Raw genomic sequence first — 21,815 nt, forward strand, 5'->3', positions numbered from 1 at the left:
CGTGTTTACCAAAACTGTTGTATAAAGGTTGCAAAAGCTCATTTTGGAATATTTTGAGATCACCTGTCAAATATTACTTAGCTTTGTCTTAACTATTAATAAATATCTTTTGTTTATATTTCTATTTGTGATGCTAATCACAAATAGAAATATATGTAACATACCATTGCAAAAAAGGGATGGTATGTTACATTAAAGTTAGAAATGTAAAATTCCTAGGTGATGCACTTACTTTGAACACCAGTGTCCCATTTTCCTGACAGTAGAGACACTGACAATAACCACCTCCTGTGGGATTAGCACATTCTGCCTAGGCAATTTTTGTTGTGTTGCCTGATGCACAAATGTGAGCTCTGCCACTTAGTTTGGCAATTGAGAGCTTTATAGGCCCCATTTTAATTCCTTCAAGGGTATCATCCTATTCTTCAAGCGCTCATAATTGCACATTAGAATGCTGAGTTGGAGTTTAATTCTTCACACACTCTACATCAAACATACATAAAGACAACCCTCTTGGCTGTAACTTATCCTGTTCCAGAAAGGTCTGCAAACGTTGCACAAAGAGTACATTTCATTAGGCCATGATTCATATGAGAATTGCTGCCTTTGGTTTTTCCCCAAGCCACAGTACTCTCTTTAATTTGAGTCTGTTGCTTTGTTGCTCTAGTCTGGAGCATGATTTCCATTTAAAATTCAATATAATTGAGAATGCCACACTAAAGTAATATACGTAAATGCAGTAATGGCACTATCTGTTCTCCAGTTATGCAACAGTAATACATATTATAATCAGATTAAAAACCTGAGGGGGCATAAATTCAAATTGAGGAAATACAGTTGTATAATAGATGTGCAGAAATTTGCCTTTAGCCAGTGGGTAGTTGATTGCTGTAACAAACATTCATCTGTTCATTGTGGAAGTTGATAGCTTAAATAAATTCAAGGTGGAACTAGACAAACTTTTAGAGAGAGAGAATGGATGTGCGAAATGTTTTTTTTTTTTTTTTTTTTTTCTTTGCTGATGCTACGTAAGCTTGCTTTCTTGCATCATATGCCTCTACTACTAATACTACTATTATCATATCAAATTTGTGTTATTTGCATTATGCTATACTTACATTTGTAATGTATTAATTAATTATAATAAATAATAAAATTATCTCATTGATGCAAACCTACGTGACTCAAACATTCAAGACAGCTATTTACTTCAAGTAAAAATAGAATTTTCCCCTAAAAATAATTAACATCCTTAAATATTATCTCTTCTAAAATTAAATCTTTTGAGTAAAATCAAACACTTAAGTATAAGTTATGAAACAACAGTATTTAAATCACTGATACAAACGTTCTATGTATATTAAGAAACTTACAAAATGTCTAGTTAAATTTAAACATAAACTAAACAGCATAACTAGGACTATAAGCTATTTATCAGATATGATTTGATATGTTAATTAGGTCAATAAAATGGCAAAAGTTTTCAAAAACCTATCTGTTCTCCAGAGCTCAAAATTCTTCAAATTTCCAGTTCACAATCTCGACCAGACTCATGTAGACATGTTACATTTTATTTAATCTCATACTACTAGTATATTTGGTGTAGAATGTCGATAAAGCTGTTGCTGCTTTCCATTATATTCAACGGATTACAGTTGTGTTTATTTCTTATACTACTTATATTCCACCCCCCCTCTCTCTTAGTATTCATATCAATAAACTTTCCTCTTTATTCCAGACGAACACGAGTTTCATTTTAAAAGTTAAAACATGCTAAATGCTAATTCTTCAAATAGGCCTTGGGGGTTCGATAAGTTACAAAAAACAACACTGTAGCATTCAAAGGCAATTGCCCCCTTTATCAACAATGGAGATTCACTGTCACTGCACATCCTTAAATAACATCAGCAGGACCATGGCTCATAGAATGTTACTGTAGGAGCATGGGAATTATCCTCTGCATGTGTATGGAGACTGGAAATGGCTCAAGAGCATGCCTGGTGGAACCGTTCATCCTGTCCAAGAATTATAGTTTCAGAGAGGGGGATGAATACAGATGCTCAGCTCTATTAATGGTATTACCTTCTAAAGAACAAATCTGCAAGCTCTTGTGCCATTTCCCATGCCAATACTTATGTGAACAATCAACAATGACAGCATCTTCTGAAGAAATTTGATGGTCCTCCTCCCAGAACTGCTCAGCCACAGCAGATTTCCTATAGCCTGCAGTCTCTATTGCTCTAAAGTGTTGCCCCATATGATCTTTAAACCCTTTCTATTCCCTCAACATTATACTCTCCACAATCCAGACATTTGATCTCATATATAATTCCACTTATACCCTTGATAGATACAGGATCTTTTATCTTTGACATGACTGTTAGCATTAGATGAGGCATATGATGCAAGAAAGCAAGCTTATACAGCATCAGCCCAAAAAAAAAAAAAAAAAAAAGAAAGCTTTCCCATTTTGCCCATCCGGTCACTCCAAATGGGCACCTCCATAGCCAGGTGAGCAGGAACGGCAGTGCGTAGCACACGCTTCTTGATTAGACCGGGTTTCAAGCCTGTGACCACCAAATATGGAGGATGTGGAAAGGTCAAGGAATGACCACCGCATATCCCCGGAGCAGTATGGCCTTAGTTGCTAATGCTCCGAAAAACCAAATAACAACAACAACACTCCAAATGTTTGTCTAGTTCAGCCTTAAATTTATTTAAGCTATCAACCTGCACAACAGCAGATGGATGTCTGTTCCAGCAATCAACTACCCAAAGGCAAACTACCGCACATCTATTCTACAACTGTCTTCCCTCAGTTTGAATCTATGCCCCCTCAGGTTCTTAGTCTGAGCGAGCGGAAGTATCCCATCAGCATTGAGCCTGCTCAAACCATTCAAGTCCTTATACACCTCAGATCACCTCGCAGGTGCCTAGTCTCCAGATGCTGCAACTTGCAGAACTTAAGTCTTTATTTGTAAGCACACACCCCTTTGTTCCTCTCATTGGCCTTGTTGCCCTTCTCTGTACTCGACATCCTTCCTAAAATTAGGCCTCCAGACCTGTATGCAGTACTCAAGTTGTGGCCTGACCATTGCATTATATAAAGGGATAATCACCTCCTTGTGTCTGCTAGAAAAGTTCCTATATATCATTAACAAAACTCCATGGCCTGCTCTGGCAGTCCAGCTGCACTGCTCAGAGAACTTCATATCTGACTGCACAATTACTCCCAGGTCTTTTTCATTCTCCACCTCCCTGAGTGCAGTACCACACAGTTGGTACATTTCTTTTGGGTTACTGCTACCCATATGCAGTACTTTGCATTTGTCAATGTTAAACTTCAGTTGCCACTGTTCAGCTCATCTGCCTAACTTTTCTAGGTCCTGTTGCAGTAGCATACTGTCTTTACTGTCATTAACAACCCTGCCAATCCATGTATATCATCTGCAAACTTGGACATGAAGCCTGATATACCTAAATATAAAAATAGCGAAATGCTTAAAGTGCGGTACTCACCTTGAATATAATCTGCAATAGTTTTATGAAAAGACTGATGACTAAATTTAAGGTGGAATGGTTAAGTTAATGCTTTAAGGTGGGATGAAATTTAATTTAACGGAATTTTAAAATAAGCGCAAGGAAGCAGAAGTGCACTACTCCATCCCTGGTTGTCATAAAGGAGAAAAAATAGTTAATCTGGAACATAAAAGAATTGATAATGCCAATAGTTGTGACGACAAACTTTCATTAAGTTATAACATCTTCAGTTGGCGGTGTTAAGTGAGAAGTAACACGTGCTGTATTTTAAGGAATTTTCTATACTCTCGTGATGATCTTTGGAACACATGGGAATCTCAGATGTGAGAGATTCCAAGCCGAAGAAAGGTGAAAGGGAAGTTTTGTGTTTAGGATGTTGAGATTAGTTGTTATTATTTTATTTATTGTTATTTGGTTTTTTTAGGAGCATTAGCAACTAAGGCCATATTGCTCCGTGGATATGCGGTGGTCACTCTCTGACCTTTCCGCATCATCCGTATTTGGTGGGCACAGGCTCGAATGCCGGTTTAATCAAGAAGCGTGTGCTACGCACTGCTGCTCCTGCCCACCTGGCTACGGAGGCACCCGTTGAGATTAGTATTGTGTTGAAACCATTCGGTAATGAGGGCTTCATATTGAAGAATTTTGTGGCTGGTTTTTAGTCTTATAATGGTGAAAGCGGAGTCAATTAAAGGGGTCAATTAAAGGGGTGGGTTTTAGCATGTATTGTGAGTTCTGTTCTAGCTTGTCGTGATCTAACACTATTATGGTGGTAGTATGCGTGAGTGTTGGAGGTTTTGGTAGAACCAAACTTGGTAGTAGTACTACCAATATAACAGGCATCACAGTTTGGTTGACATTTAATCAAGTAAATTATATTGTTGAAATCGTTGGTAGGGTATTTGTGTGTGTCTTTGTAAGTGTTGAATAAGGATCCGAGTTTATTATAAGCTGAAAAAATGAAGGAGATATCTGTACCTCTAAACACACAGCGGAACTGTCTGGCAAGTTCATTATGGTATGGGCGGATGATGTGTATATTTGCGTTGGTAGTGGATTTTGGTGGATTGTTAATTTTACTTTTGGCTATGGAAATAGTGTGTTGAATGAGTTGGGTTGGGTAGTTCCTAGCTGTAAATTTTTCTGTGAGGTATTGAAGTTCATTGGTTAAGTCATTTTGTGAGGTGCTATATTTGAGGGCATTTTGTATTTGGTTGTATAAAACTGCTTTTTTTGTGCAGAGGGGGTGGTGCAAAGCAAAATGTAGGTATTTGCCTGTATGTGTATTTTCTCTGAAAATCTTTGTACCTAGTTTGGTACCTGTTTTGTAAACGGTGAGGTTGAGAAAATTAATTTGGTTGTTGGTTTCAAGTTCAAGAGTGAGTTTTAACCTATCATGTATTGAATTAAATTTTAAAAAGAGATTGTCTATAGTGGACCTATTGCCTATTATGAGTATGTCATCAGCGTAATGTGTGTATAATTTTATTTCTGGAGGGAAGTGTTGTAAGATTTGGTTCTCTATTGTAGCTAGGTAAATTTCTGACAGGGGGGGTGGAGATGCCTAAACCCATGGGTAAACCAAATATTTGTTGGAAAATTTTACTGTTGAATCTGAAATATCGGGCATCTAGTAATAGTGAAGTGAGTTCAAGGATGTTATTAATGGAAAGGGAGGTACGTTTTGTCAAAGTGTTATCTGTTGTTAAGAATCCAACGCAAATATACACACATCCTCCCATACCATAATGAACTTGCCAGACAGTTCCACCGTGTGTTTACAGGTACAGATATCGCCCTCATTTTTTCAGCTTATAATAAACTCGGATCCTTATTCAGCACTTACAAAGACACACACAAATACCCAACCAACAATTTCAACAATATAATTTACTTGATTAAATGTCAACCAAACTGTGATGCCTGTTATATTGGTAGTACTGCTACCAAGTTTGGTTCTACCAAAACCTCCAACACTCACACATACTTCCACTATAATAGTCTTAGATCGGGACAAACTAGTACAGAACTCACAATACATGCTCACACCCCTTTAATTGACTCCGCTATCACCATTATAAGACTAAAAACCAGCCACAAAATTCTTCAATATGAAGCCCTCATTATCGAATTGTTTCGACACAATACTAATCTCAACATCCTAAACGCAAAACTTCCCTTTTCACCTTTCTTCGGCTTGGAATCTCTCACATCTGAGATTTCCGTGTGTTCCAAAGAGTATCACGAGAGTATAGAAAATTCTTTAAAATACAGCACGCGTTACTTCTCACTAAACACAGCTAACTGAAGATGTTATAATTTAATGAAAGTTTGTCGTCACGACTATTGGCATTATCAATTCTTTTATGTTCCAGATTAACTATTTTTTCTCCTTTATGACAACCAGGGATGGAGTAGTGCACTTCTGCTTCCTTGCACTTATTTTAAAATTCCGTTAAATTAAATTTCATCCCACCTTAAAGCATTAACTTAACCATTTCTTTTATGTTCCAGATTAACTATTATTTTATGTTCCAGATTAACTATTATAACCAATCAATTCTTTTATGTTCCAGATTAAGTATTTTTTCTCCTTTATGACAACCAGGGATGGAGTAGTGCACTTCTGCTTCCTTGCGCTTATTTTAAAATTCCGTTAAATTAAATTTTATCCCACCTTAAAGCATTAACTTAACCATTCCACCTTAAATTTAGCCATCAGTCTTTTCATAAAACTATTGCAGATTATATTCAAGGTGAGTACCGCACTTTAAGCATTTCGCTATTTTTATATTTAGTCTATTATCACGGTACTATAAGAATTCTATAACTTTATATTTGCTTGATATACCTTCATTGATATCATTGATAAATACACAAAACGACAATGGGCCCAGCATTGAACCCTTGGAGCTCCACTGATAACATTAGTCCACGTAGAGCAGTGTCCGTTTATTACTGCTCTCTGCCGTCTCCCACTCAACCATCCCTTTATACATTGCAGCAACTTGCTCTTAATGCTATACCACTCCAATTTCTACAGCAGTTCTCTCCTCTATGTGCAACAGTATCAAAAGCTTTCCTGAAATCCAAGTGTATGTTATCAAAATTATTTTTTGCATCCAGTTCCTTTGTGACCACATCATAGTATTCAATTAAATTGGTCAGACAAGACTTCCTCTTAACAAACCTTTTGCCTTTAGCCAGCGGGTGGTTGGTTGGTGGAACAGACTCCCATCCCTTGTGGTGGAGGTTGATAGCCTAAATAAGTTTAAGGCTCAGCTGGACAGGTATTTTGAACGAACAGAGGGGTGAAGTGGAAGTCGTTTTTTTTTTTTTTTTTTTTTTTTTTTTTTGGCTGATGCTGCCTAAGCTTGCTTTCTTGCATCAAATGCCTCTACTAATGCTAATGCTAAACCCATGCTGTGTCTAAACTATTACTGCTGTCTTGTCTAGGTGATCCTGTATCACCTCTTTAACCAGTGACTCCATTATTTTCCCCAGAACAGAAGTTAAACTAACAGGTCTAGAATTATTTGTGTCACCCTTTGAACCTCCTTTGTGAATTGGGAATACATACATCACATCTCTAGCCCATGGAGGACCTCCCATGAATCTTGGAATGCTCTCATAATTAAGGCTAAGAGTTGGTTAACTTCCTCAATGCCTCCTTCAATATAACTGGATAGATTCCATCCAACCCAGGTACCTTTTTCATGTTAACTACAACAATTTCTCCTCCACTTTGCTCTCAGTTATTACAAAATCAGTTATCTCCCTGTTATTGTTCGATAAACTTCTGGCATTCCCCTCCTTGAATAACTGCTCATGTGCAAATGTCGATGCAGAATACTCATTAAATTTATCAGCTACTTGAGCAGGATCATCAATAGTTGAACCATCAATTTTAAGTGGACCAATCTGATTCATCCCCTTCCTTCTAGATTTTACATAAATAAAGAACTCTTTTTTTTTTTTTTTTTTTTTTATGAAAACCCCAAACACGAAAGGTATCAAAACCTATAGTACTTAGTACCATGCATGGGTTGAAGGAGAAGTATGGGGGGAGTGGGATGCTGGAAACTTTGCTCTAGAGACTAAACATGGGTTTCACCACTTCAAGCCTCCAATAAGCAAAGTGGTGGTATTTCACCGGTTGATGAAAGTCATCTACCACCTCTTAATCTGCCTAACCTCCTTTGTGACTTGATTACAGAGTAGCTTATATCTGCCATAGGGTTCTGTGTCACCTGATAATTTATATGCATCCCATTAATTTTTCTTCTCTGCCAAGAGCCTCATTAATTCATCTGACACCATTTAGGCCCAAACCATGAACAGTATTTCTTAGTTGGTGTGAAAAGCCTAGTAGCCTCCAAGATTTAGTCCCTGAAGGCTTCCAATTTAGAATTCACCATTGGTAACATCTTCACTTGATCCTGCTGTATAGAATTTAAAAATTGCCTGAGACCACTATAGTCACTTTTTCGAAAACAATAACCCTTGATGGTAGTTACATCTTAAAGTAAATTCCGCCCCACATCAGTACACTGCGATCACTGTCACCTAGTGGTTCTTTTATCTGCAAATTCTTAATGCATGAATAATCATTTCTGATAATCAGATCAAGAGTATTACTCCTTCTGGTTTCCCCTCGAACATGTTGCTGTAGAAAACAATCCTCCAATAAATCCACAAAAGTCTTGCTAGCGTGCGAGTGACCATGCCACAATTTCCAGTGTTTATGTTAAAGTTCCCCATTACAAGACATTCTGATTTACTGGCCCACTGTATATTTCTGCACAACTGTTCATTGTGCCATTGAGTCATCAGGCCTATAACACACTCCTACTCTTATTTTTCCTTTTCCAATGTTTATGTCACACCAAACAAATTCAACATTGCACCGTCCACCCATGTCAACTTGATGCACTTCCTTAGATTTTGTGTTTCTTAATTAACACCATAACCCCTCCTCCCTTCCTACCCTGTCTATCCTTTCTGTACACATTTACTCCCCAAATTCCAATTCTGCACTGCTTATATCTGTGTGACACCATGTCTCTGGTATCCTAATGATATCTGCCTCTGCGTTGGTCAGCACTTCTAATTCATCAAATTTATTTGCTATACTTCTAGTATTGGTGTACATGCAAATATACATGCACATGTTCTTACTCTTAGTTACACTAACACAGCCCATGTATTTATTTAATTGTTCCAGATGACTCCTATCAGCTCTTGAAATCCCCAGCAACTTGCTCTCTAGGCTGCTACTCATTACAATAGAAGCAGTGCAAGAATCACTTTTGCCTTTGCCCGCAGTTACTGTTAATCATTTAGTCTGTGAATCCTCCCAAGCTAGAGTTTACTGACCCATCTAACACTGCCTCGATAGCATCAGCAAATATTCTTGCACCTTTTCTATTTAAGTGTATCCCATCCCTGTAGAAGCAGTCTCTCTTGTTAGCCAGCACAGACCATGCTGAAAAAAATTCTAACCTATGACTCTTGCATAATCTCTCTAGGGCCAAATCTATTGACAAGGCTCTCATCATATACTCCCTCCTATCATGTCTGGGCAGAATTGCAGACACTTGCAAATTTACCCTAACTCGCGACATTTTTTCAGCATTGACTGAAAAAAGAATTTACTTTATTTATTAAGGAAATCTGCAGATCTCTTATTCTTAAGGTCATTAGTGCCAGTGTGTACAACAATATCACCTTCTCTGCTCTTAAAAGATGATATCTGCCCTGCAATGTCCTCAACTTTCTCCCCTATCAGACATACCCTGGTCCTGTTCCACCTTTCCTTTTTGTATAATATATTCCCCATCTCCCTGACAAAAGAGTCACCAACAATAACTGGTTACTGTGGGACCAGTGCATTCTGCTTTGGAGATTGCCGCTGTGTTGCCTGATACACAGGAGTGAGCACTGGCATTGAGTTAGGCAGCTGAGAGCTTGATGTTATATTAATGTTAATATAACATCAAGTTATATTAACCTCATATTAATTTCTTCAAGTGCATATACCCTACACCTCAAACTCTCTTAGATGCCCATCAGAACGCCGAGTTGGCACATACTTTTTTCACAGTCTCTGCACCTAGCACACACAAAGATGTGTGTGCCAGGTGCAGCTTGGCTTGATGATGTCCTGTTCTAGACAGGTCTGCAAACATTTCAAAATTCGCACATTTTTTTAGACTTTGATGCATTGGAGAATCGTTTCCTTTGGTTCTCCCGTGAGCCACAGTACTACTGCTTCTTTGTGCTTGCTGCTTTGCTGCTCTAGTCTGGGTCATGATTCCATTTAAGTATAATTTAATTAACAATGAAATTTAATATAATTAATAAATTTTACTGATTAATTGATAATACTATACTACTCTAACAGATTTCTAATGCAGTGCTACGTATTTCGCTATTTAGTTTTACGTTAAACCTTATGCTATGTAGTTTGAGATTTACATTACACTATTCTGTCTAAGAATGTCTAAGAATGGTGGCAAGTTATGAATGGTAATATCTATGGACACTAAGTATTAACTTTCAAAATCACTCTAAATTCAAATAATCCAAGCAGCTTGACTAGGACTATAAAGCTACTTATAGAAAATAATTTAGTCAATAAAACGACTAAATATATATATTAGTAAATAAAATAAAAAAATAGTAAATAAATAAAAAAACTTAGTTTCGCCAGAGCTGCAAAAATCTTGGCTAACATGGTAATAATGTTTGCAGTCTCTTTCACAAATACTGAACACAGTCTGTCAGACAAGTCCATAATATTCTTCATCCTTGTTCAACTTCTTGAATATATTTCTCCAAACGCTTCGAGGGTAGCCGCATTTTCAGAGATTCAGTGTGATATGTAATCTCCTCTGATCTATCCTCAGAGGTGCTGCAGTGGGATCCAGCCCTATCCATTAGGGCTCTAATTACACTTGTTGGCTTGAGTTATAATGTATATATTGTCCTAGCCACATACATTTCCTCTGTACTCTCCTTATATGATCTGGAGCCATTCCTACAGTAACATGTGCCGTGTTACTGTATTATATTTTTACATCTAATTTTATCTTGTTTTATTTTATTTAAATTTATTTTAATAAACTTTTGGTTATATATGGTTGGTATATTCAACTGCAGCTATGAATATACCAAATGCTGTAACTTTCCTTCTTGTTATCATTTTTCTATGATTTTGCATATTTGGTTTATCAAAATTTGTAGATGGGCAACATTTTAGCTTACTGGTCAAACACTGCGGGCTGCACCAAAAGGACCCATGGGCAGCTGTGACCCAAAGTCAGCTGGTTGCTTATCCTTCACATTAGAATACAACTTTTAAAATTAACTTCCATTCTTAGACACCAGTTGTTAAAATAACAGTTAAAAGAAATGCAATGTTTTAAAGATTCAGTGCAAGTGCTGGTTTCTAATAATGCATTCCTTCTGGTATTTATTTATTTATTTAGTTTGCATATGAAGGTATACCATATTTAAATGAAGAAGAAGAGAGAAAGATTTTGAAGAAAATGTCTAACAAAAGTTTGTTTCATTCATTAGAAATGTAAGTTGGAGATTTTTGTTTGATGAATGTATTAAATATATGGCTATATTTTATATATGCACACCTAATATCACTAGTTATCATACCATTTTTAGTAGGCGCCTCCGGCCAGGTGGGAAGGAGAAGCAGTGCGTAGCACACGCTTCTTGATTAGACCGGGGTTCGAGCCTGTCACCACCAAATACGGAGGATGCGGAAAGGTCAGGGAATAACCACCGCATATCCCGGAGCAACATGGCCTTAGTTGCTAATGCTCCTAAAAACCAAACATAGGCGCCTCCGGCCAGGTGGGAAGGAGAAGCAGTGCGTAGCACACGCTTCTTGATTAGACCGGGGTTCGAGCCTGTCACCACCAAATACGGAGGATGCGGAAAGGTCAGGGAATAACCACCGCATATCCCGGAGCAACATGGCCTTAGTTGCTAATGCTCCTAAAAACCAAACAACAAACAAAAATTTTTAGTAAGATAACTAGTTATATCTTACCATTCTCAGCTGATGTCTAGGTAAGATAACTAATAAAGTTATATTACCCAGATAAGTATGTTAACTAATCTAACCAGTTTGGTAATATAACTAATATCATTAATTATCTTACCCAGTTGACTTCCATTATTTCTAATGCTTTTTCAGTTGTATTGAAATGAAATAGTTATGAAGAAAAATTCAGTACAACACATTATTTTTGAAGTCCACCCACGCTTAAGGAACTAAGCTTTAAGGCACTAATCTTAAGGCACTGAGTATTGACCACAGTCAAACTTGAACGATCAACCATTTGATCGTTCAAGTTTCAAAACAAAAACAAATTTATATGCTTGTAACATATAAATTTTTGAGTTTTCTTAATTCTGAGTATGATATAAAATATCACTTCAACTAATCCAGAAAGGAAGTCATTTTTCTGTAACCCATTATTTTTCTTGTTTATTAAATTTTCATTTTTTAAGTGGCCCTATCTAGTTTTCATGTGGCAGGGTTGTTCCAGCTCATCGGATCTTGGCAATGATATATAGCAATTTTGCTAGTAAGGATAAGGAGGTGATTGTCCCCTTGTATTAGGAAATGGTGTCAGGCCACACCTTGAGTACTGCATACAGGTCTGAGGTCCTCATTTTAGGAAGGATGTAGAGTTGCTTGAGCGAGTACAGAGAAGGGCAACAAGATTGGTGAGGGAAACAAAGGGGTCCTCTTACCAAGAAGTGCTTAAGTACTGCAAATTGCAGAGTCTGGAGAGGAGGCACCTGCAAAGTGATCTGATTGAGGATTTGAATGGATTGAGCAAGCTCAATGCTGATGGGATTCTTCCTCTTGTTCAGACTCCACACCTGAGGGGGCATAAAATCAAGGCTGAACTAGACAAAGTTCTGGAGTGAATTGGATGCGTGATATGGGAAGGGTTCTTTTTTTTTCTTTTTTTTTTTTTTGCTGATGTCCTATAAGCTTCCTTTCTTCCATCATATGCCTCTGCTAATGTTAATAATGAAGCTATATGTACATAAATATATTTTTAAAGGTCATTAGCATTAGTAGAGGCATACGATTTAAAGAAAGAAAGCTTATACAGTATCAGCCAAAAAAAAAAAAAAAAAAAAACCTTCCCATTTCACCCATCCATTTGTTCCAAATGTTTGTCTAGTTCTGCCTTGAATTTATTTAAGCTCTCAAATTCCAAAACAACAGATGGAAGTTTGATCTAGCAATCAACTACCTGCTGGTTAAAGGCAAATTTCTGCACATCTATTCTACAATTGTCTTTCCTCAATTTGAATTTATTAATCACCTTCTCAGGTGATTAATATGAGCAAGTGGAAGAATAGAATCCTATCAGCATCCAGCCTGCTCGATCCATTCAAGGCCTTATACACCTCAGTCAGATCGCCTAGCAGGTGCCTAGTCTCCAGATGCTGCAATTTGCAGAACTTAAGCCTTAATCGTAAGTGCACCCCTTTGTTCCTCTCACCAGTCTTGTTGCTCTTCTCTGTACTCGTCCTAGCAACTCTACATCTTTTTTAAAATGAGGCTTCCAGACCTGTACTCAGTAATCAAGGTTTGCCCTGACCATTGCCTTATACACGGGGATAATCACCTCCTTATCCCTGATACCAAAATTCTTGTATATCATTGACAAGACCCCATGACCTACTCAGGCAGCCTGTCTGCACTGCTCAGTAAACTTCATATCCGACTGCACAATTGCCCCCAGGTCTCTTTCATTCTCCACTACCCCGAGTGTAATGCCATCCAGTTAGTACATTTCTCTGGAGTTACCCATATGCAGTACTTTGCATTTGTCAGTATCAGACTTCAGTCTCCACTTCTCAGACCATCTGCTCAACTTCTCCAGATTGTGTTGTCGCAGCATACTGTCATTACTGTTATTAACAACCCTCCCAACCTTTGTATCATCTGGAAACTTTGACATTAAGCTTGATATACCGTCATCAATATCATTGATAAATATACAAAACAACATAGGCCTTGGGGAACACCACTAATAACATTAGTCCAAGAAGAGCAGTATCCATTGATTACCACTCTCTGTCTTCTCTCACTTAACCATCCTTTTATCCATTGTACCAACTTGCCCTTATTGCCATACTGCTCCAATTTGTACAGTAGTCTTCCATGTGCGACAATATCAAAAGCTTTCCTGAAATCCAAGTATATGATATCAATATTATTTTTTGCATCCAGTTCCTTTGTGACCACATCATAGTATCCAATCAAATTGGTCAGACAAGACTTACCCTTAACAAACCCATGCATGCTGTGTCTGAATTATTATTGCTGTCTTGTTTAGGTGATTCTGCAATTTTTCTTTAACCAGTGACTCCATTATTTTCCCTGGAACATAAGTCAAACTAACAGGTCTGTAATTACTCGTGTCGCCTTTTGATCCTCCTTTGTGAATTGGAGATACATTTGCACATCTCCAGTCCATGGGGACTCCCCTGAGTCCAGAATACTCTCATAATTATGGCTAAGGGTTTGCTTACTCTTTGCTACAATAGCCTTAGATGCTGATGTGCCACAAAACTACCAACTCTCTTTGCTACCTCATTTAATATAACTGAATAGATCCCATCCACCTGAGGTGGATGGGATCTATTCAGATATATTAGATGTCTGAATATACAATTTCTCATACATTTTTCTCTCACTTATTAAAAAAATCGTTTAACTAACTGTTAGAGTTTGATAAATATCTGGCCCTCTCTTCCGTGAATAAATCCTCATGTGTGAATGCAGATGCAAAATACTATTTAGTTTCGCAGCTGTCTGAGAAGCTACAGTCAAACCATTGTTATCAAGTGGACCAATCTGATTCTTCCCTTTCCTTTTAGAGTTTATATATATAAAGGTGTCTTTGCTGTTTTTCTTTGCATCCTTTGCCAAAGATTTCTCATAATCTGCCTTCACTTGCCTAACCTCTTTTGTGACTTGATTACAGACTAATTTATATATACCATAGGCTTCTGTGTCGCCTGATAATTTATATGCAACCCATGCATTTTTCTTCTCTGCCATGAGTCACATCAGTTCATTTGGCATCCATTTGTGCCTAAACCTAGAACAGCATTTCTTAGTTGTAACAAAAAGCCTAGTAGCTTCCAAGATTACTTCCTTAGTTGCTTCCCATTTAGAATTTGCTGTTGATAATATTATCATTTCACCAATTGTGGTGAGGAAGCATTTTCAAGTGTTTGAACAACTATTCCAAATATGTGTATAACGTACTTAGCATTAGCATTAGCAGAGGCATATGATGCAAGAAAGCAAGCTTATTCAGCATCAGCCAAAAAAAACAAAAAAAAAAAAAAAAAAAAAAAAACCCACTCCCATTTCACCCCTCCGTTCGTTCGAAATACCTGTCCAGTTGAGCTTTAAATTTGTTTAGGCTATCAACTTCAACAACCAGTGATGGAAGTCGGTTCCACCAACCAACCACCCGCTGGCCAAAGGCAAATTTCCGCACATCTATCCGACATCCGTCCTTCCTCAATTTGAATTTATGCCCTCTGAGGTGATTATTCTGAGAAAGATGAAGAATCCCATTGGCATTGAGCATGCTCAAACCATTCAAAGCCTTATACACCTCTATCAGATCACCTCGCCGGTGCCTAGTCTCCAGACTCTGTAATTTGCAAAACTTAAGCCTTTCTTCGTAAGAGCAACCCTTTGTTCCATTTACTAATCTTGTTGCCCTTCTCTGTACCCGTTCCAGCAGCTCTACATCCGTCTTGAAATGAGGCCTCCAGACCTGTATACAGTACTCAAGATGTGGCCTTACCATTGCCTTATACAAGGGAATAATCACCTCCTTATCCCTGCTAGAAAAATTCCTGTATATCATTGACAAGACACCATGAGCTACTCTTGCAGCTCGTCTGCACTGCTCAGAGAACTTCATATCTGCCTGCACAATTACCCCCAGGTCCTTTTTATTCTCCACCACTGTCAGTGTAGTACCGCAGAGTTGATACGTTGCTCTGGGGTTACTGTTTCCCATATGCAGCACTTTACATTTGTCGATGTTAAACCTCATTTGCCACCTCTCAGCCCATCTGTTCAACCTGTCCAGATCCTGTTGCAGCAGCATAGCGTCAGTATTGTCCTTAACGACCCTGCCAACCTTTGTATCATCTGCAAACTTGGACATTAAACTTGATATCCCATCATCAATATCATTCATAAACACCGAAAACAACAACGGACCCAACACTGAACCTTGAGGAACTCCACTAATAACATTAGTCCACGTTGAGCAGTGTCCATTGATTACCACTCTCTGTCTTCTGCCACTCAACCATCCCCTTATCCATAGCAGCAATTTGCCTCCAATGCCACACTGCTCCAATTTGTGCAGCAGTCTTCCATGTGCAACAGTATCAAAAGCCTTTCTAAGATCCAAATATATAATATCAAAGTTATTCCCTGCATCCAGTTCTTTTGTGACTACATCATAGTATCCAATCAAATTGGTCAGGCAAGACCTGCCCTTAACAAAACCATGCTGCGTCTGAGCTATAACTGAATTCTTGTCTAGATGATCCTGCAGTGCTTCTTTAACCAGTGCCTCCATTAATTTACCTGGAACAGAAGTTAAACTAACAGGTCTATAATTACTTGTGTCAGCCTTTGAACCTCCTTTGTGAATTGGGGTCACATTTGCACATCTCCAGTCCATAGGTACCTCCCCTGAGTCCAAGGAAGCTCTCATAATTATGGCTAAGGGTTTGCTTACTTCCTTTGCTGCCTCCTTTAATATAACTGGATAGATCCCATCCACCCCAGGTGCCTTTTTTATGTTTATCCTCAACAATCTCTCCTCCACTTTCCTCTCAGTTATTACAAAATCATCCAGCTCACTGCCAATGTTTACTTTACCTACATCATTCTCCTTCCTGAATAACTCCTCATGCGTGAATGTAGATGCAAAATACTCGTTTAGATTGTTAGCCACCTGAGCAGGATCCTCAACTATTGAACCATCAATATCCAGTGGACCAATCTGATTCATCCCTTTCCTTCTTGAGTTTAAATAGGTAAAGAACTCTTTTCTGTTTTTCTTTGCATCCTTTGCCAAGGATTTTTCATAGTCTGCCTTTGCCTGCCTAATCTCCTTTGTGACTTGGTTACAGACCAACTTATATCTATCATAGGCTTCCATGTCACCCATTAATTTGTATGTATCCCATGCATTTTTCTTCTCTGCCACATGTCTCATTAGTTCATCTGACAACCATTTAGGCCTAAACCTTGAACAATATTTCTTAGTTGGTATGTAAAGCCTGGTAGCCTCCAAGATTAGTTCCTTGAATGCTTCCCATTTTGAGTTTGCTGTTGGTAACATCATCAGTTGGTCCCACTGTATAGAATTTAAATACTGTCTCAGACCATCATAGTCGCCTTTACGAAAACAAAAACCCTTCCCTTTACCTCTGATGGTAGTTACCTCCTTGAGTAAATCCCACTTCAACACACTGTGATCACTGCCACCTAGTGGTTCATTTATCTGCAGGTTCTTAATGCATGAAGAATCACTACTGATAATCAGATCAAGAGTATTGCTCCCTCTTGTTGCCTCACGAACATGCTGATGTAGAAAACAATCATCCAATAAATCCACAAAAGCCTTGCTAGTGTGCGAGTGACCAACCCACAAATTCCAGTCAATATCTGGGAAATTAAAGTCCCCCATTATAAGACTCTCTGATTTACTGGCCCACTCTATTTCCCTGTACAATATCTTATTATACTCATCAGAGTCATTTGGCCTATAGCACACTCCTACTCTCAATTTTGATTTCCCTATGCTTATGTCACACCAAACTGACTCGACGCTGCCCTGTCCATCGATGTCGACTGGCTTCACTTCCTTGGACTTTATGTGTTTCTTAATTAATAGCATGACCCCTCCTCCCCTCCTGTCCTGTCTATCCTTTCTATACACATTGTATTCCCCAAATTCCAGTTCCGCATTACTTATATCTGTGTGACACCACGTCTCTGATATCCCAACAATATCTGCCTTTGATGTTTTGAGCAATACCTCAAATTCATCAAATTTATTTACCAAACTCCTAGCATTGGTGTACACGCAGGTATACATGCACCTGTTTCTATTCTTAGCTACCCTAACACAACCCATGTGTTTACTTGTACCGCAATGACTACCAGCAGTCTCTGAAATATCCTGCATCCTGTTTTTCAGACTTCTGCTCATTTCAATAGAAGCAGTGCAAGAATCACTTCCACCTCTGCCAGTGGCTACTGTTAATCTATTAGTCCTTGTATCCCCCCCAACTAGCAGTTTTCCGACCCACCTAACACTGCCTCGACAGCATCAGCAAAAATTCTTGCACCCTTTCTATTTAAGTGAACTTAAAGAATACTATACTAATTGACATTGATTAATAAAGAAATAAATATCACAGAATTGAAAAAAAAAAAACAGCCAGCAGAGGTTGGCTTCCCTAGTTTCCAGGACACTGTTTTGGTATAATTTTGTAAATAAATAAAATAAATATCAGTGTATTAGTCTCTCACCAAAAAAAAACTATATTGTCAAGGAAGAATGCTTTACTCTGGACAGCACACAGAGGGCCAAGATAATAGAGTACACAATGAAAGGCTTAACAAAAGGTTTGATAACATGGCGTGGTTACTTACATTGACAATCTTTTTTTCCTTCCTGTATCCAGAAATGAAATGAAAAAAAAAATATATATATATATATCATTTTTTTTTTTTTTTTATTATTAAAAACCCCAAACATCAAAGGTATCAAAACCTATAGTACTTAGTATCATGCCATAGGGTGGAAGGAGATTGGGGAAAGGAGGGAGCCAAATTTTCTCTGCACCTGGGTTTCACAAAGCCTCCAATAAGATTGATGAGATTCATCTACCACATGAGAGTTAATGAGAGTCATATAGCTCATCTAAAAATGCACAGGTGAGATAATCAGAATCATGGACATGAACTGGGGCATTAAAAGCAAAGCCTAGATGCTACTTCACATTGGTCTTACTTCCCATTTTCATATATGCAGCTGCATTTGGTACCACAGAGATACATTGGTTTACAAACTGGGCTCTATTCGGATGCAAATATTATTATCACTTCACTATGAACTCACAAATGTTCAGCAAACTCATTACTCTTTGTCGTTCTAAGTTATAAATTCTGCAGACAAAAAATTTTGAGCTCTTCGAATTTGAATTTAAGAACTATCAGAAAGCAAAATTTAAAAAATTCGAACACTTTTAGGCCTGATGAATCTACTATAGCTGACGTCATTGTCTAAGTGCTAAGTCAAAACATAATAATAATGGAGAAATAACAAAATAAAATAAACTACCTGTTTGACTCCCTCCTCATGCAATTCTATACAGCTATCCTTTGAATTTCCCCAAATTGTCAGCCTTGACTACCCACAGAGATAACTTATACCAGTAATTAACAACTCATTGGTGAAAAGAAAACTTAGTGCAGTCCACTCTGAACCTTTCTCCTGTAATGTGAATTTGTAGCCTCTACCTAATCATTTAAAATCTAATATAAAATATAAAATGTTTTATATTAGAATAATATAAAATCATTTATAACAGAAAATTCCACTCTTATTCATTGTACTTTTGCATCTCAGAGCATTAGCCAATTGGTAGTTGATTGCTGGAACAAACTTCCATCTGTTGTTATGGAAGTTGATAGCTTAACCAGATGGGTGAAATGGGAAGGTTTTTTTTTTTTTTTTTTTTTTTGGCTGAACTAATGCTAATTATTATTATTATTTTTTTTATTATTATTATTATTATTATTAACCATATAGTGCAAGGAAGCCTGAGGCTTATGCCGCACGAGCCAAAAAAAAAAAAATAAAATAAAAAAAATATTGTGTCTCCTTGTCGAACTCCTTTCTCAATTTTAAATTTCCTACTGTCTTTGTCTAGTCTAATACAGGAGGTAGCACTCTCATAAATTTTCTTCAAAATCATAACATATGGGGTATCTATGCCTTGTCTTTGAAGTGCCCGAAACATTGCCTTATGCTGTATGGAGTCAAACGCCAGATATAATCCACAAATGCCAGGCATAATGGTGTTTTATAATCATTTGCTTTCTCCATTAACTGTGATATTACGTAAAGGTGATCCATAGTTGAGAATCCTGTCCTAAAGCCAGCTTGTTCTTTCGGTTGATTCTCATCAAATATTATTTCTAATCTGTTAGTAATGACCCTTGTGAACAACTTGTAGATGTGGGATAACAAGCTAATTGGTCTATAATTTCCAATTTCTCATTTATCTCCTTTCTTATGCAGCAAAACTATGATTGCATTATTCCACTGCTTAGGCGTCACACCTTTTCTAATGCACTTTGTGAAGAGCCTTGCTAGTTTTTGTGTTATGTCTCTTCCTCCCAATTTTAACAACTCTACAGTAACTTCATCTTACCCCGGGGCTTTCTAATTCTTCATTTTCTTCAATGCATGTTCTACCTCATCAGGAAGGATATTGGGTATGTCATATGTGTTGCTAATTTGTGATCCATCTTCCCCACTGCTGGCATTAGCATTAGCATTAGCATTAGTAGAGGCATTTGATGCAAGAAAGCAAGCTTATGCAGCATCAGCCAAAAAAAAAAAAAAAAAAAACCCACTTCCACTTCACCCCTCTGTTCGTTCAAAATACCTGTCCAGCTGAGCCTTAAACTTATTTAGGCTATCAACCTCCACCACAAGGGATGGAAGTCTGTTCCACCAACCAACCACCCGCTGGCTAAAGGCAAATTTCCGCACGTCTATCCTACATCTGTCTTTCCTCAATTTGAATTTATGCCCTCTCAGGTGATTTTTCTGAGCTAGAGGAAGAATCCCATCAGCATTGAGCATGCTTAAACCATTCAAGGCTTTATACACCTCTATCAGATCACCTCGCTGGTGCCTAGTCTCCAGACACTGTAATTTGCAAAACTTAAGCCTTTCTTCGTAAGAGCACCCCTTTGTTCCATTCACTAATCTTGTTGCCCTTCTCTGTACTCGTTCCAGCAGCTCTACATCCTTCTTGAAATGAGGCCTCCAGACCTGTATACAGTACTCTAGGTGTGGCCTGACCATCGCCTTATACAATGGAATAATCACCTCCTTATCCCGGCTGGAAAAATTCCTGTATATCATTGACAATACTCCATGAGCTAATCTTGCAGCCCGTCTGCACTGCTCAGAGAACTTCATATCTGCCTGCACAACCACCCCCAAGTCCCTTTCATTCTCTACCACTGTCAGTGTTGTACCACAGAGTTGATACGTTGCTCTGGGGTTGCTGTTTCCCATGTGTAGTACTTTACATTTGTCAATGTTAAACTTCATTTGCCACCTCTCAGCCCATCTGCTCAACCTTTCCAGATCCTGTTGCAGCAGCATAGTGTCAGTAGTGTCCTTGACAACCCTGCCAACCTTTGTATCGTCTGCAAACTTGGACATTAAGCCCGATATACCATCATCAATATCATTTATAAATACAGAAAACAATAATGGACCCAACACTAAGCCCTGAGGGACTCCACTAATAACATCAGTCCACGATGAACAGTGTCCATTGATTACCACTCTCTGTCTTCTCCCCCTCAACCACCCCTTTATCCATAGCAGCAATTTGCCTCCAATGTCACACTGCTCCAATTTGTGTAGCAGTCTTCCATGTGCAACAGTATCAAAAGCCTTTCTAAGATCCAAGTATATAATATCAAAGTTATTCCCTGCATCCAGTTCTTTTGTGACTGCATCATAGTATCCAATCAAGTTGGTCAGGCAAGACTTCCCCTTAACAAAACCATGCTGTGTCTGAGCTATAACTGAAATCTTGTCTAAATGATCCTGCAGTGCTTCTTTAACCAGTGCCTCCATTAATTTTCCTGGAACAGAAGTTAAGCTCACAGGTCTATAATTACTTGTGTCAGCCTTTGATCCTCCTTTGTGAATTGGGGTCACATTTGCACATTTCCAGTCTATGGGTACCTCCCCTGAGTCCAAGGAAGCTCTCATAATTATGGCTAAGGGTTTGCTTACTTCCTTTGCTGCCTCCTTTAATATAACTGGATAGATCCCATCCACCCCGGGTGCCTTTCTTGTGTTTATCTTCAACAGTTTCTCCTCCTCTTTACTCCCAGTTATTTCAAGATT

At 38.1% G+C, this 21,815-nt stretch overlaps 1 protein-coding gene across 1 annotated transcript in view; it reads left to right on the forward strand.

The window, feature by feature from the left end:
* LOC150076555 (pre-piRNA 3'-exonuclease trimmer-like) overlaps positions 1-21,815 on the forward strand; it is a 202,122-nt gene that overhangs the window by 135,139 nt on the left and 45,168 nt on the right. The window contains exon 9 of the mRNA XM_090387381.1: positions 11,031-11,125. Within this exon, the coding sequence (XP_090243507.1) occupies positions 11,031-11,125 (95 nt within the window). The remainder of the gene's footprint in view (positions 1-11,030; positions 11,126-21,815) is intronic.

The sequence above is a fragment of the Mastigoproctus giganteus genome, chromosome 13, assembly GCF_048544385.1.
Source record: "Mastigoproctus giganteus isolate SK-2022 chromosome 13, ASM4854438v1, whole genome shotgun sequence".
In the NCBI taxonomy this organism is placed as follows: domain Eukaryota; kingdom Metazoa; phylum Arthropoda; class Arachnida; order Uropygi; family Thelyphonidae; genus Mastigoproctus; species Mastigoproctus giganteus.